Genomic DNA, 14,612 nt, shown 5'->3' on the forward strand with positions numbered 1-14,612 from the left:
CTGGTGGGTTTGAATTGATGAACTTGTGATTACCAGCCCAGCCCGTAACTTGCAAGGCCAAGAAGGCTCCCAAACCAAACCTAAGGCCATCCAGCCTATTCCAACTCACAGCGACCGTACATCGGCTTTCTGAGAGTCAATTTTTACAGAGCAGACAGCCTCTTATTTCTCCTGGGGAGTGGCTGTGGGCTTGAGCCACAACCTTGTGGTCAGCAGCCCAGTGCCCAGCTGGGGGTGCTAAGGGGCTGGTCACTGCTCTCAAGCCAATGGGCTCTGAGCCTGCTGGCTCCTGAGCTTGGGCTCCTTCCCACAACATGAGGTGTGGCTGCTGCCTCCTCCGTGGTCCTCACAGTACCCAACTCTGGGTACCCAGGCTGCAGGACCCCAAAGCCCACGAGGTGCCCGGGCCAGGAGACAGGCTTGAGAGCTAGTGAGCTTGTGAGACATCTGCAGGGGACCCAGTGGCCTTCAACCCCGCCCCACGCCCCGTGGAGCTCGTCCTGCGGAGGAAACTGCTGCTTGCCCTCCTGAGCCACCACGGATGGCAGGCAGGCAAGCAGAGTGGCTCTGGGTGCAGCCAGAGAAGGGCCCTGCAGCTCCACCTTCCTGGATGACCCTCACTGCCCTGGGCAGGCTGCAGGGCTCCAGCATGCTGCTGTGGTGCGTGGAGCAGGGGTGCTTCCTGTCTCCATGGCTCCCGAGCATATGTGACCTTGGAAGTGACTTTTAAACTCAAGGTCTCAGTCTCCTCATCTGGAAAACGAGGTTCATGACAGGGTTGTGAGGGTCAGATGAAAATGAATTGGCTTCGTTCAGGTGAGGAGCTGGGTCTGAGCCTGGTATTAACATTCCAAGAGTGACTGCCGTGCTGGGGTTCAGTGGGGGCGGGGACTGTGCTCCATTTGAGAGCCCTGGGTCCAGCTTCTGCCCAGCCTCTGAGGCCAGCGATGGAGATGAAGGGGTCGGGATGGAAAGGACTTGACCACAGTGGAAGTGGAGATACACTCTTCCCAAAGCTGGGGTCGGTGATGACCCAGGACACAACTACTCCCAGGGCATGGTGCTTACTGGCTAAAGTGACCGTATTGTCACCTTGAGGCGTCTGAGCCATGAGCCAAGGGCATGAGAAAGGTCACCTTAAAGGAGAGCACATGGATGTAAGGGTGTATGTGTGTACCTGTGGACATGTATGTGTGTGAGAGAGGAGAGTAGGGGACTTAGCCTCCCCCTGTGTTGCTGCATGTGTGTGTGTGTGTGTGTGTGTGTGCATGTGTAGCACCAGCCTGTCTTGCTCTCTTCCCCACATTAATGTGTATGTGTGTGTGTGTGTGTGTCTGTTTGAGTTGGATTTGGCTGGATGACAGTAAGCTTGGGTTTGGGTGGGCCATGTCTGGAATCTCTCATTTGTCGGGGGTAGGGATGGGAGTGTGGGCTGCTAACCACAAGGTTAGTCGTTTGAAACCAGCAGCTGCTCCGTGGGAGAAAGCCAAGGCTTCCTATTCCTGCAAAGTTACAGTTTTGGAGACTAGACAGGGGCAGGTCTTCTCTGTCCTAGAGGGTTGCGACGTTGGATTTTGTTTTGTTTTATTTTGAGTGATCTCCCTAGCTCACCCCTCCCCCTCCCCTACCACCAGTCTGTATGTGGGGCTGGGGGCGCTGACATGGGACTGCCAGAATCACAGCCCACTGTTTCCGCAGGCCAGGGGGAAGCAGGCCGTGTGCCCACCTGCACCCTCTCCTCCGGCTCCTGCCCAGCCATGTGTGCCTGCAGCAATGGCATCGTGGACTGTCGTGGCAAGGGTCTCACCGCCATCCCTGCCAACCTCCCGGAGACCATGACGGAGATGTAAGAGCAGGGGCAGGCCCCCCTCTGGCCTAGCTGAGCCCTGGCATGTGGGTCCAGTGTCCAACTGAAGCAGGCACCACTCAGGACTTGCCCACCCCCCTCCCACCCTTGACCGCTCCGTGACATCTGGGGACACCATTTTCCCAGGGCTGGGACCCTCCAGAGGACGGGGGAGGTGGTGTCCCTCTGCAGTCCCTCAGTCCAGCCCTGCTGGGCCCCAAGTGGGCCTGCCAGCCTCCGTCCGGAGTCTCAGCTGCATCTGAGCCTCACCGCCCCTCTCAGCCCTGGAGGCCCAGGGTCCTGGCGCGCAATCCAAGCAGCTTCTCTCCTGGCCTCCAGCCACCCCCCTACTCTGGTCTTGGGCCCCAGACGGAGCTGGGAGCCGGGCAGGAGTGGCAGAGGGTGGTGACCCAGCGGGGGCAGCAGGGATAGCAGGGCTGGGTGGACCTGAGCCTCTTGCCTCCCTGGGTTCTGCCTCGCAGCCGCCTGGAGCTCAACGGGATCAAGTCCATCCCCCCGGGAGCCTTTTCCCCCTACCGAAGGCTGCGGAGGATGTGAGTGTGCCACACCCCCCCACGCCCACCCAGCAGACCTCCCCCCCCCCTGCACTGGACCCAACGTGTTAGCCGACTCTGCCTCTGACACTAGAGGGGCCCTATAAAGGAGGGGCGGTGTGATGGCCCCGCGGCTTGAGGCCTAAAAGTGCATAGCCCTGGCTGACCGAGCAGAGCTGACCGCCAGAGCCCCCCGACCGACCAACGGGCCCCAGGACATGGCTGATGGGCTGTTTGAGGGTGGGGGAAGCAAAGCTGCCTGGGCAGGGCCGGGTGGTGGCCGGTGTGCTCAGCCACCCCCCTGTCTTTGCAGAGACCTGAGCAACAACCAGATAGCCCAGATCGCGCCCGATGCGTTCCAGGGCCTCCGTTCCCTGAACTCGCTGTGAGTAGCGGCCCAGGATCTTGGGCAACCCAAGGGGGTCTTGGGCAATCCAAGGGGGTCCCCAAGGAGGCTGGGTTCCCGGACCCCACTCCGCTGGGAGCAGCTCCCTGCAGTTGCCCCAGTCCTGCCCTGACCTCCGTAGGCCGCCTCTGGCTGTACCTGCTCTGACCCTCCCACCGGGGACCCACCCAGGCCAGGCCTTGCTTGCCCATGGAGAAGCTTGGTGGAGCCGTTGCCCCGGGCAACTCTGAGACTTGCCTCTCATCGGGGTCTTCCCAGCGTTCTTTGTGGCAGTCTTCCGGCCCAGATCTCGCCTCCACGGCAACCTGTCCTCCCCAGACACCCAGCGTTCCGTACCCCGAGCCTTCCCTGGGGCCACCCATGGGGTGCTTAACCAGCAGCGCCAACAAGGATCCATCGCAGCTGCTCCTGGGCCAGGATGTGCTGAGTGTTGGAGACCTTCCTCCACCTCACCCGTGCCGTTCCCCGGAGATGCCATGGGGCACCTGCCTTTCAGCAGAGCCATCGCAGCAGCACCCCTCCCTTGTGGGACTGTCCCCCCATCTCTGCTTTCCCAGGAGCCCGTGCTCCGGGCCCCTGTGCTCGCCGAAGTCCCAGGGTCCTTCGTGCAGAGGGCACACTCGTGACCCCTGCGGCCAAGCGAGCTGTCCAGGGTAGGGGGCTATCACTCCTAGGAGCATGCATTTTCATCTGTCCCTTGTTTGCTGGGGTGCAGGCTAGGCCTAGAGCCAGAGCCCTGCAAATGAGACAGATGGACCACCTACCTGCCTCGGATTAGAGCTCTAGACTGTCCAGGCACTCGTTCAGTGTGAGTGGCACCCCTCGGTTGGGTGGAGCACCACTTTACACGGCTGTGCCTCACAGCCTGGGGGGGGCGGGGCTGCTCCGCTGGCTGAGACCAGATGCCGAGGCAGCTCGCCAGCGTGTGGGGCTCGTCCCCTGAGAAGGGACAGGCGCCGTGACCCATCTGAGAGGCCTCTGGTGCTTGTGGCACCTGGTCATGGCCACCGCCCACTGTCCTCTAGGCACTTTCATGCAAAGGTCATGCAATAGATCCCATGGGCAGCACCCACCCAGGGCGGGCCCTGACCCCGCCCCCTGCCTCAGCGCCTGCCCTGCCCATTCTGCAACCGGCAGCCAGAGGATGTTGTGTGTCTGATCGGGCCTCAGTGGCTTCCTGGTGCTGTCCGTAAAACCCAAGCTAGGTCCCTATCGCTGCTTCTGCTCAAACCACACTGGGCGCACAGTTCACACAGCTGGCCTGCATCCAGCCTGGGGCCTTGGCTCCTCAGCCGGGTTTGAAGACACAGCACGAGTTGCTTTACCTCTGAATGCTTTCAGGGGTGGCCGGTGGGAACTGATTATGACCTCCAAGCCTCCTGGTGCTCCCCTGTCCTTCCGGCAAAGGAAAACCCTGCAGGTGCATGGGAAAGTCCCGGCCTGCCTGCAGGTCTTGCTCAAACCTTTGCGTTTTCGGTTCTGATGATGCATACAGTCCAGGCTCCGTGTAGAAAACACTGGAGTACAACCCAAACACCCCTTGCAATCCCACCTCCAGGTCTAAGAACAGCTGGCGTTTGGTGCTGTTTCCGTCTGGCATTTTCTCAGCCCAGCAGACTCCCTAGATATGTTAGGGCCCACGCTGCCTGTGCAGACAGGCACCCTAGTTTTTGCTGTAGTTCTTTGAAAGGATGTTAATCCATCCTGCCCGTGAGACTTCCCGCTCTCTGAGCTGACTGCATTTGGACCCAGGGCCAGGTCAGTTTTCCTTGAGGGGACCCTGCTCCTTTAAGGTGCAGATGAAAACATTGAGCCTTTTACTGCCACCTGCTGACGACTTGATATAAAACCTATACCAAAAAGCCTCGTCTTTCTCCCTCGGAGAAGCTGGTGGTTTTGAAATGCCTGCTTTTTGCGGTTAGCAGCCAACGCATAACCACTGTGACACCAGGCCTCCAAAATATACACCACCACCCCCCAAAAAACAAAACCCAAACCAAAAAAAGTCATTGCCATCCAGTCAACACTCACAGAGACCCTATAGAACAGGGAAAAACTTCCTCTATGGGTTTCTGGGATTATAACTCATTATGGGGCTACAAACCCTCATTTTTCTCCTGTGGAGCTGCTGGTGGTTTCAAACCACTGACCTTCGGGTTAGCAGTCCAACATGTAAGCACAACGTCACCAGGAATCCTCCAGTATAGATACCAGGAGACATCAACAGGCTCATGGAAAATGTCAAAAAGAGAATGGTATTTCCCCCCCACAAATTTTTGTTCTTAAATCATTTTATTGGGGCTCTTACAAATATTATAACAATCAATACATCAGTTAAACAAGAAAACTTGTATGTATGCTGCCCTCATCATTTTCCCACAAACTTTTGGAAGGCCCTTCGGACATGCCTGCTGTCTGTTTCATGTACAGAGCAGTTCAAAGACGCACCAGCGTGCGGTGCGCGATCTGGATTGCTGGCTCTCCTCTGATCTTCCCTGTTCGTTGCCTTCTCTCCAGGGTCCTCTATGGGAACAAGATCACAGACCTCCCGCGGGGCGTGTTTGGCGGCCTCTACACCCTACAGCTTCTGTAAGGACCATGAGGGCCGGGGGCAGTGCGGGGACTGGGGAGGCGGGTCAGGGTTCCTAAGGCTCTCAGACCGGCCCTGCAGTCTCCTTGGCGTATGGGGACTTGGTTGGAACTGGAGCCTGGAAGAAGGGCAGATTTGGTGGCGTTTGAGAGGCCACCGGACAAGGAGTGGGGTCAGAGTGGACGGAAAGCCACCAGGGGTGGGAAGGCAGCTGCTGAACCCGAGCTGTCCTGTGTTCCCGAGGAGTTGGTGTGGCTGGGAACAGAGTTTCCTCCCGCTTGGAGACTGTCAGGCCCAGCTCGGCCTTCTAGAGCCATGAGCATCCAGGCATGGAGTCTCCCCAGAGCCCAGGAGGCATTGGCCCCAAATGCTCCATCTCAGCTGCCTGCAGAAAACTGGGAGCAGTCCCAGAAATTGCCTTTGGGGGATGCCTTAGCCAGTGTGCTCTCTGCTCTCTGGACCCCCAAGGGGCCCCTTACGCTCCTTGCAGGCAAGAAGAGGGCAGACTCCTGTGTCACTGAGCATGGAGCAGGTGGTCAGGACCCCAGCCCTCTGTGTGAGGAAGGGCACCCAGAGGGTGAGGCCCCCGTGTCTGCTCTCCAGAGGCTCCTCCCTGAAGATGCCCAGAACACTCGATGAGTCTGCTTCTGTGCCTCTCCCCTCACCACCTGACCCGCCTCGGCCCGCAGGCTCCTGAACGCCAACAAGATCAACTGCATCCGGCCAGACACCTTCCAGGACCTGCAGAACCTGTCACTGCTCTCTCTGTACGACAACAAGATCCAGAGTCTGGCCAAGGGCACCTTCACCTCCCTGCGGGCCATCCAGACCCTGTGAGTGGCCTCTCCCCCCACCCCCACCCCCATCCCTTCTCTTCCCTCCTCCTACAAGGCACTGCAGGAAGGTCCTAGCAGGGGCTTGGAGGAGGTCACAGCAGGCCATGCCCTGGGCTGGGCTGCTCACTGCAGGGTGACTTCTACAGGAAGCCTCTGAGTTCCACATTCTGAGTTCAAACCCCAGCTATGCCTCACATTGGCTGTGTGGTCCTAGACAAAGCCATTCACTTCCTTCAGTTTGTATCCGTCCATCTGTAGAATGGGATACCAGGCCTCCATGGGCATCCAGCCAGAGGAGATGTTTGTCCAGAGCTAAACTCCCCAGCTGTGCTGCGTGAAGCTGGCCACAGCTGATGGTGTGATAACAAGGCCCTAATCACAGAGACACCTGTCTGAAACTGGGGTGCATATCACTGCCGGTGGTGGGCCACGTAATTGGCAGTGATTGGGTCTTTCCTGATCGTACAGAAAATATCAGTGAATTTTGCAATCGGTTGTGTCTTACACCATGTCTTAGAGGAAAACAGCCTGTAACAGCCAAAGAGTCTGTAGGCGCAATTGTACGTTTATAATAGATAAAGATCATAGTAAAGTCTTAGAGGATAGGAAGGGTAGGAAAGAGTAACTAATGGAGTCAGACACCTTGTACGGTAGCATGCTCATCTCAGCCCCTCTTGATGGTCCACGTGGAAGTGGGAGAAGAGAGAGAGCCTTCACGCTCTTGGGACATTTGTAGGTAGCCATGAGACATGCATATTCAGTAGTGGTGTACGTCACAAGGTGGGTGGGATCGACAGTAAGGTCCCTGAGCTCACAGGTGAGGAAACCCAATACCTGCATTGGGGGAAGGTATGAGGGGGGCTGGGTGACCTGCGGGAAGAGATAGCAACAGGATGTCTGCTTCTATAGGGAGATACAATCAACCATGTGCTCACTTTAAGGCAGCAGAGCTGCTAGGGGAGAGTCTGTGGGAATGATATTTAAAGGAGGATAATGTACTTGCACTTGATCTCGAACTTACCAGAGTGGAGGCTTTCCTACCGTGGAATACCAGCTTTCCAGACCCTCGCTGCTCTAAGTTAGGGAATATAGTCCTCCTCATATGTCCCTCAGTGTGAGCTTCCCACAACCAGATAAAACAAAATAGGAGCCACAGTAATTATATATTAAAAATGAGCACCCAATCCACGTAGGGGTTTGTTTCCAGCTTTTATCATGGAGAAACACAAACATGTTAAAACCAGTACAGTGACTCCGCTAGCCATTTATCAATACTCGATGGCGATCACTTTCATAGCTATGGATTCATGGCCTGGCTGGTTTCATCTTCACCTTGCTCTCTTTCTGCCACTCAAAGCAAAGCTGTCTGTCATGCATTCAGGCTTCACACATAACCTGTGGAAACGCAACCCTCACGCAGCTATGACACCTAAAAATGTAACAATTCAAGATGTTGTTAGATCGAATACCTCACTAGGGTGTGAATTTCCAGTTGTCTAAGAGGAAAAGAATCATCTTTGTCGTTTGTTAGAATCAGGATTTCTTCAAGGCCTATGTAGTATAATTGGTAGATACTGGCTCACGTTGCGCTCAAGCGTCCTGAATATGTAAGCTTCCTCGCCAGCGCCTTGTGACTTTGCAACATATTTAGGGAGACACGTCAGCATTTGTGCTGTGGTCTCAAAAACCCAAACTCACGGCCATCCGGTCAATTCCAACTCAGAGCGACCCTACAGGGCAGGGAGAACGACTCCCATTGGTTCCTGAGACTGTCACGCTTTACGGAAGTGAAAAAACTTCCCCTTCCCCCCAAGGAGCCACGGGAGGTTTTGAACAGCTGGCCTTGAGGGTAGCAGCCCAACACATAACTGCACCAGGGCTCCTTGTTCTGTGGTAGGGACTTCCAAATGGGATATTCCGAGTCTAACATCCCTTTTCCATTTGATAGTGATGTGTGGTTGGGCTTAGATGGAGTCTAAGGAAACACCTCCCCTCCCATGGCTCTCGGAGGCCACATCACTTTGGATGGCTTAGCCCTGGGACTGCAGTGTGCTTTGACATGTGCTTATTGAGCATTTGGCACGGGTATGACCGTGGTCCTTGTTGTCATTGTCACCTGCTCCTGGTCTAGCTGCTGATCCTACCTGCAGGCGTGCTGGGGTAGGTGCGGAACAGGTGGGGATGAGCCCACCGCCTCTGCTCCCTGGGGGCTCTGCAGGGATGTCATCTACAAAGACAAACTCATTAAAACACCCACACTGGCCTGCAGCCCCGTGCCGGCTAATTAATTAATTTACTTACAGGCAGGAAGGGGATGCTGCAGTGCCAGGGGAGGGATCTGACCAAGTATGCGAAATTGGAGGTCACCAAGGTGGCATCTCGAGGTAGATTATTTTAAGCAGCTGTCAAACCTTGCCTGGAAAACCAGTTAAACTGGGCTAAGGAGACTTGAAGGCCAAAGACGCATACCCAGGGAAGCCTTGGGCATGGGAAGCAAATGGGCCTGAGTACCCAAGGCTACTTAAAATCTTACTCCCTCAAAATACCAGGCGTTATACACTGCTCAGGATCCTCCCCAGCCGCCCGTCCATACCTCTGTGTGCCGTAGCGTCCCTGCCTCTGCCAGAACGGATTGCTCCCTTTCTCATGAGCTTTGTAGACAACTCTGCTGACAATGGATTCAGTTCTGTCGCTTAAGCTTTTCTCTCAAGGTGGAAGGAGCATTGAGTCGGGCATGTGGTGAGGGAGGGGTTTGCAGCCTTTGTCCATGACCATTTAATTCCCTGGCGGATTCCACCATAGTGCTCCTAGACACCCCGGCAACGGGGCATGAGCTGTGACCATACAGCTGGGTCAGAATGGTAGGACAGAAAGGCTTCCCATAGGCAAGATGGTGGGAGTCATAACAGCAATGACCGTGAATGCAGACCAAGGCACTTCCATCGAGAGCCCACACATGGCCACCCCAAGAGCCCACGCATGGCCACCCCTGTAAGTCTGGAGAACGGGGCTCCTTAGGGTTTATAGGGATGGGTTTCTCAGGTTTCTTCTGTGGCACCTCCAGGTGGACTTGAAGGGCCAACTTCTTGATTAGTAGACGAGCACGCAGATCATGCCCACCACCCCTGGTTTGGGGGCACTACGGGACTCCGGGGTTGTGCAGTGGTTAAGCTTGGCTGCCACTTGAAAGTCAGCAGTTTGGCTCCACCAGTGAACTGCTGCCGGAGGTGGAGGTGGCAGTTGGCTTCCATAAAGATTGCAGCCTGGGGACCTGAACGGGACCAGTCCACCGTGTCCCATAGGGCTCCTCTCCATTGGGATGGACTGGTTTGGGTTTGGGTTTTATTGGGGACTTACACACGGGAGGCCAGGCTTTTCCTAGGCATTCTTCAAAAGAACGCGCTGGAGGGCTTATCCCCCTTGGTTTGACGTCTAAGGAAACTGAAGCAGGAGCAGGGAGTAAGTCACCTGAGGTCACACAACAGCTAGTGAAAAGCCAAAAAACAAACCGAACTCCCAGCCATGGAGTCGATCCCGATTCACAGCGACCCTCTAGGACAGGGTTTCCGAGACGGAACTTCTTCACGGGAGTAGAAAGCCCCACCTTCTCCCACAGAGTGGCTGGTGGTTTCAAACTGCTGACCTTAGTGGTTAGCGGTCCAACTTGTAACCACTACACCACCAAGTCGCCGACAGCGAGTGAAGCAGGCACCTCCAGGCCAGAACTGAGAGACTGGGGGAGCTTCCCCCTCAGTGGTGCTTTTCTGTAAGAAGAAGTCTCGTTGTTAGACTTGCAAAGCAAGATTGAGCTTTATTTAACGATTACAGCGTATCAGTATCCAAAACAACATTTAGGAGCAAGAAGAAAATAAGTGCAGATCCCAGGTACAATCAGACATTCCGATTATCCCTCTGTGATTGAGCTCCTTGATTCGCTCTTGCTTGGTTAGACTCAATCCTATAAATCTCTCTTGGCTTGTCTATAACTGCAAGCTCTGTGGCTGAATGCCTTATACAGTAGGATTGAGTCTGCTGCCCGGAAGATCAGAATCAAAATGTAACAGGCATCGCTTATAAACCAGGACATTCACCTGCTCTGGGTGTTGAGTGAAAGGCCTTTTTAGTCAATGTATAGAACGATCTAATGTACACCGCAATCTAATTTAGAACACGGTCATCATCTTCCCCGGGGCCCTTGTGCTCATTTACAATCCAGCCTCATCGTCAACCCTAGCCCCAGGCAACCACTAATCTACTTTCTGTCTTCATAGATGGGCTTTATCTGGGTGTTTCATAGAATTGGAATCATTTGTCAGCTTTAGTGGCTGCTCCCCCCCCCCCAATTTAATGTGTGTTAAGGTTCGTCTGTGCTGTAGTAGGTATCGGTACTATGTTTCTTCTTTTTATTTCCAAATGATATTCCATTGTATGGACATGTTGTTTACACCTTTCGGTTAAGGGCCATTTGGATGGTCTCCACTTTGGGGCTTATATGCATGACTATTTTTTAGAAGGATCAGCGCAAGGCTGGTTCCTATGAGGTAGAGTTTAGAGCTGTCCAAAGCTGGTTCCTACAAGGAAGAGTTTAGAGCTGTCCAAAGCTGGTTCCTACAAGGAAGAGTTTAGAGCTGTCCAAAGCTGGTTCCTACAAGGAAGAGTTTAGAGATGTCCCAAATGCTCTATCACTCCATCATTTCTGCTACCAACCCTTCCCTCCCTTCCCCCAGTGTGCTCCCTCACATTTTGGGGTCCTTTTATTTGCTACAACTCACAGAACTCTAAGGGGCTGTCAAGGTTTCTGCTCATGCAGCTGTGGACGCGAGCAAGTCCCAAATGTATCATTCAGATGATGCCAGGCTAAAGGGCTCTCCTTGCTCACATGGTTGCAAGAGCTGACAAACTCTCACGAGCCCATCAGATGACAGGCTGTTGACTCAAAAGACTGTGGAAGCTGCCTAAGCAGGTCAGGTGACAGGCTGCACAGTCTCTCAGGGCTTGCTCGGTATGGCTGCAGAACCTGAAAATGATCAGATGCAAAGGAGCAGCTCTTATTGGTTGGCCAAGTGGAGGAGGAGCACAGGAGGACCCATAATGCCAAGACTGTGGTCTGTAAGGGTTCCAGTCCTTCCACACCCTCTCAGCGCTTGATATTGTCTGTCTTTTTTTATAACAAACATCCCCAAAACTTACTGTCATCGAGGGATGCTGACTCGTAACCCCCTTGGTAGCTTAATGGGTTATGCATTGGCCTGCTAACCACAAGGTCCACAGTTCGAAACCACGGGCTGCTCCATGGGAGAAAACGTAGACTTTCTGCTCCCCTGAAGAGTAACAGTCTCAGAAACCCATGGGGGCAGTTCTGAGATGGCCTATAGGTCCCCTATGAGTCCAAAGACAGAGATTCTGCTACTGCCTGTAGTTGATGTCTCCCTGTGGCTTTAATTGGCATTTCCTGAAACAACTAATGACGGTTGAGCATCTGCCCCAAAGAGATTTTCAGACGACTCTTTAGAGTCGTCCAACAGACATTGGAGCTCCGTCTCCCTTCCCTTTCCTCCCACGGTCAGAACCATTGATGGAGCTAGCGGCACGGTCACGTGACCGGCAGCACACGACTCAATGTCACGTTCACGTGATGACCTCCCTCCAGACTTTGTTCTTCTTCTACCTGAGCATTTTGCCTTCCCATCTCCCTGCACTTTGAGTTGTTGAACGTTCTGATTTGCATCAAATCACTATGTGTAAACAGAAACCTCTGGTCTCTCTGGGTGGTTCAAGTTTTATAGATTGGTTTTTGACACAAATCGCCTGTTCTTAAAAGGGATCTGTCTGGCGCTCCCTCCCCCTGCATGGGCATTTGCCACATGCCCAAACCACAGAACTGAATCCATTATCAGCAGAGTTGTCTCCGAAGCTCATGAGAGAGGGAGCAATCTGTCCTGGCAGAGGCAGGGACGCTACGGCACAGTGTGGACAGGCGGCTGGGGAGGAGTCCTGAGCTGTGTATCACGCCTGATGTTTTAAGTTAGCTAGGATTTTAGGTAGCCTTGGGTACTCAGCCAACATGTCCTTAGTGTGCAAACTGACCATGTAAAACGAGGAACACATGTTGAGCAGAAAGCAGAAGCTGTGAGGGGAGCCTGGCCCACCCAGACGTATTTGTGGGGGGCAGACTTTCTGTCCAGAAATTCGGAGGGAAGCTGGAAAGGGGAGAGGCATCTAGCATGGTTCCATCCTGTCTCCAAAAGGCAGAGTCCAAGGACAGTGGACCTCAGAGAGAGCAGCTAAGCTCTGGGCAGAGCCGGGTGCAGACCCCAAGCTGTGGTTCACACCTCTGCTTTGGGAGCCAGTAGCCCTGGGCAGAGAGGGCTGGGCTGAGGCAAAAACTATCAGATGGCTTGAGCTAATGGCATGCAGAGGCAGGGACGGTGACAGTGGCTCTTGAGTCCTTCTGACCTGTCCTCTGCACGTCTGTGTGTGAGGATCACCTCTCTGGCCTGTGAGCGTAAATGGCCGGCCTGGGACAGCCACCAGACCCGGGACAGCAGGCGATGCTTTGGATGGGAGAGCCAAGGACAGGGCAGGCACAGTGTGGCTGGTCTGAACCCTGCTGAGGTGGCTAGGGGCCGGGGCCCACAGGGCAACCCCGGAGTAGCCACTCAGAGCAGCCTGGGTTTCCTTGGCTGTTCTCAACTGTCACCTACCCCCTACCACCGCCACATTCACCGTGCTGGTGATGCAGGAAGCCTGGCTAGGGACTAAGTACCTAGGTCACCTCGCGGTCATTTTTTCTGCATGCCCCTTGTACAAAGAGGAGGCTGGGAAAAGGACCAGAGACAGCAAGGCTCTGTTCGGGTGGAGGTTGGAGTCTCTCTCTGACCCCCGTCGGCTCCTTTGAGACAGGCATCTGGCCCAGAACCCTTTCATCTGCGACTGCAACCTCAAGTGGCTGGCGGACTTCCTGCGCACCAACCCCATTGAGACCAGCGGGGCCCGCTGCGCCAGCCCCCGGCGCCTCGCCAACAAGCGCATCGGGCAGATCAAGAGCAAGAAGTTCCGGTGCTCAGGTAGCTGCCAGCCCCCTGCCTGCCTGCCTTCCCTCTGCTCAGAACCCACCGTGTTTCCTGGGGGGCCTCAGTCAGCCCATCCTGGCTGCTCTGCAGGGGAGTGGGGAGGGCCCGAGTTCTAGGCTGGGGCCTGGGTGGTCATTCCACCCCACACTCCTTTCGCTGAGGCTGGAAGACAGGAGCTTTGGGACAACAGAAGCAGCCCTGGCACCTGCCTCCGCACTGTGGTGCCGGCTTCTGAGCCTAGGGCCTGTTGGAGCCTGGCCCACGGCTGCCCTGTGTCCTCCGGTGAGGTCTGCACGGCCTCTCGGGCAGTTCTGACGGTGTTGGGCGTTCCATCCGAGAAGCGAGAAGCGGGCTCGGGGGTGAGCCTGGTGGTGTGGTTGTTCGGTGCTGTTGCACCAGCTCCGACGCACAGCTGCCCTGGGTGTGGGAGAAGGTGGTACTGCCCAGCCCTGTGCCATCCTCACTCCTGTGGTCAAGTTTGAGCCCGTCATTGCTCCCACTGTGCCAGCCCACCTTGTTGAGGGCCTTCCTCTTGACCCTGACCCGCTGCTCTTCCAGAGACGGTCCCTCCTGCGAATATGGCTGTCGCTCCACACAGAACCCCCCGGGCCCCATACCCCGGCCTTCTGTACACAAAGCCTGGGCAAGAGGCTCCCAGGCCCTGGTTGGGGCCCCCCACCTCATCTCCGGGGCCCCTTTCACTGGGCGGTGGGGCTAGGGTCCAGTTTGTCCGTAAATTTCCTGGCTGACCCCGCCATCACTGTGTTTTTACTTCTCTCCCCAGCGAAGGAGCAGTACTTCATTCCAGGTAGGACAGTGGGGGAGCATGGGCCAGCCTGGGAGGCAGGGTGGGGTGGAGGGGTGCCGGTGGCTGTAGGGTGGAGAGGCACGAAGACCCCGAGGTCAGCGGGCCAGCCTGCGGCTACCTGGAGCCTGCAGGGCCCTCAGACCCAGGCCTGCCCCCTGCGCCCGCCCCAGGCACGGAAGACTACCAGCTGAACAGAGAGTGCAACAGCGACGCGGTCTGCCCGCACAAGTGCCGCTGCGAGGCCAGCGTGGCGGAGTGCTCCAGCCTGAAGCTCGCCAAGATCCCCGAGCGCCTCCCCCAGGCCACAGCTGAGCTGTGAGCACCCCCTCCCCTTCCTCTCCCCGACCCACTCCAGGTTGGATCCGGTCCGGCCTGTTTGGGGGCCCACTGGGCTTGGTGGAAGCAGGTCCCCTTCTTCCCTCCCTTCCTCCCTCCCTCCCTGCAGACACACACACACACACACACACACACAACACACATCCATACAAGGCACCCAGAG

The 14,612-nt window shown here is 55.7% G+C and overlaps 1 protein-coding gene across 1 annotated transcript in view; it reads left to right on the forward strand.

Annotated features, from left to right (window-relative positions):
* SLIT1 (slit guidance ligand 1) overlaps positions 1 to 14,612 on the forward strand; it is a 212,069-nt gene that overhangs the window by 148,427 nt on the left and 49,030 nt on the right. The window contains exons 9-16 of the mRNA XM_013004184.2: positions 1,699 to 1,846; positions 2,329 to 2,400; positions 2,714 to 2,785; positions 5,324 to 5,395; positions 6,086 to 6,229; positions 13,136 to 13,299; positions 14,090 to 14,113; positions 14,284 to 14,428. Of these exons, the coding sequence (XP_012859638.1) occupies positions 1,699 to 1,846; positions 2,329 to 2,400; positions 2,714 to 2,785; positions 5,324 to 5,395; positions 6,086 to 6,229; positions 13,136 to 13,299; positions 14,090 to 14,113; positions 14,284 to 14,428 (841 nt within the window). The remainder of the gene's footprint in view (positions 1 to 1,698; positions 1,847 to 2,328; positions 2,401 to 2,713; positions 2,786 to 5,323; positions 5,396 to 6,085; positions 6,230 to 13,135; positions 13,300 to 14,089; positions 14,114 to 14,283; positions 14,429 to 14,612) is intronic.

Source organism: Echinops telfairi, unplaced genomic scaffold, assembly GCF_000313985.2.
Source record: "Echinops telfairi isolate 266 unplaced genomic scaffold, ASM31398v2 ScPeMD7_70;HRSCAF=299, whole genome shotgun sequence".
Taxonomy (NCBI): domain Eukaryota; kingdom Metazoa; phylum Chordata; class Mammalia; order Afrosoricida; family Tenrecidae; genus Echinops; species Echinops telfairi.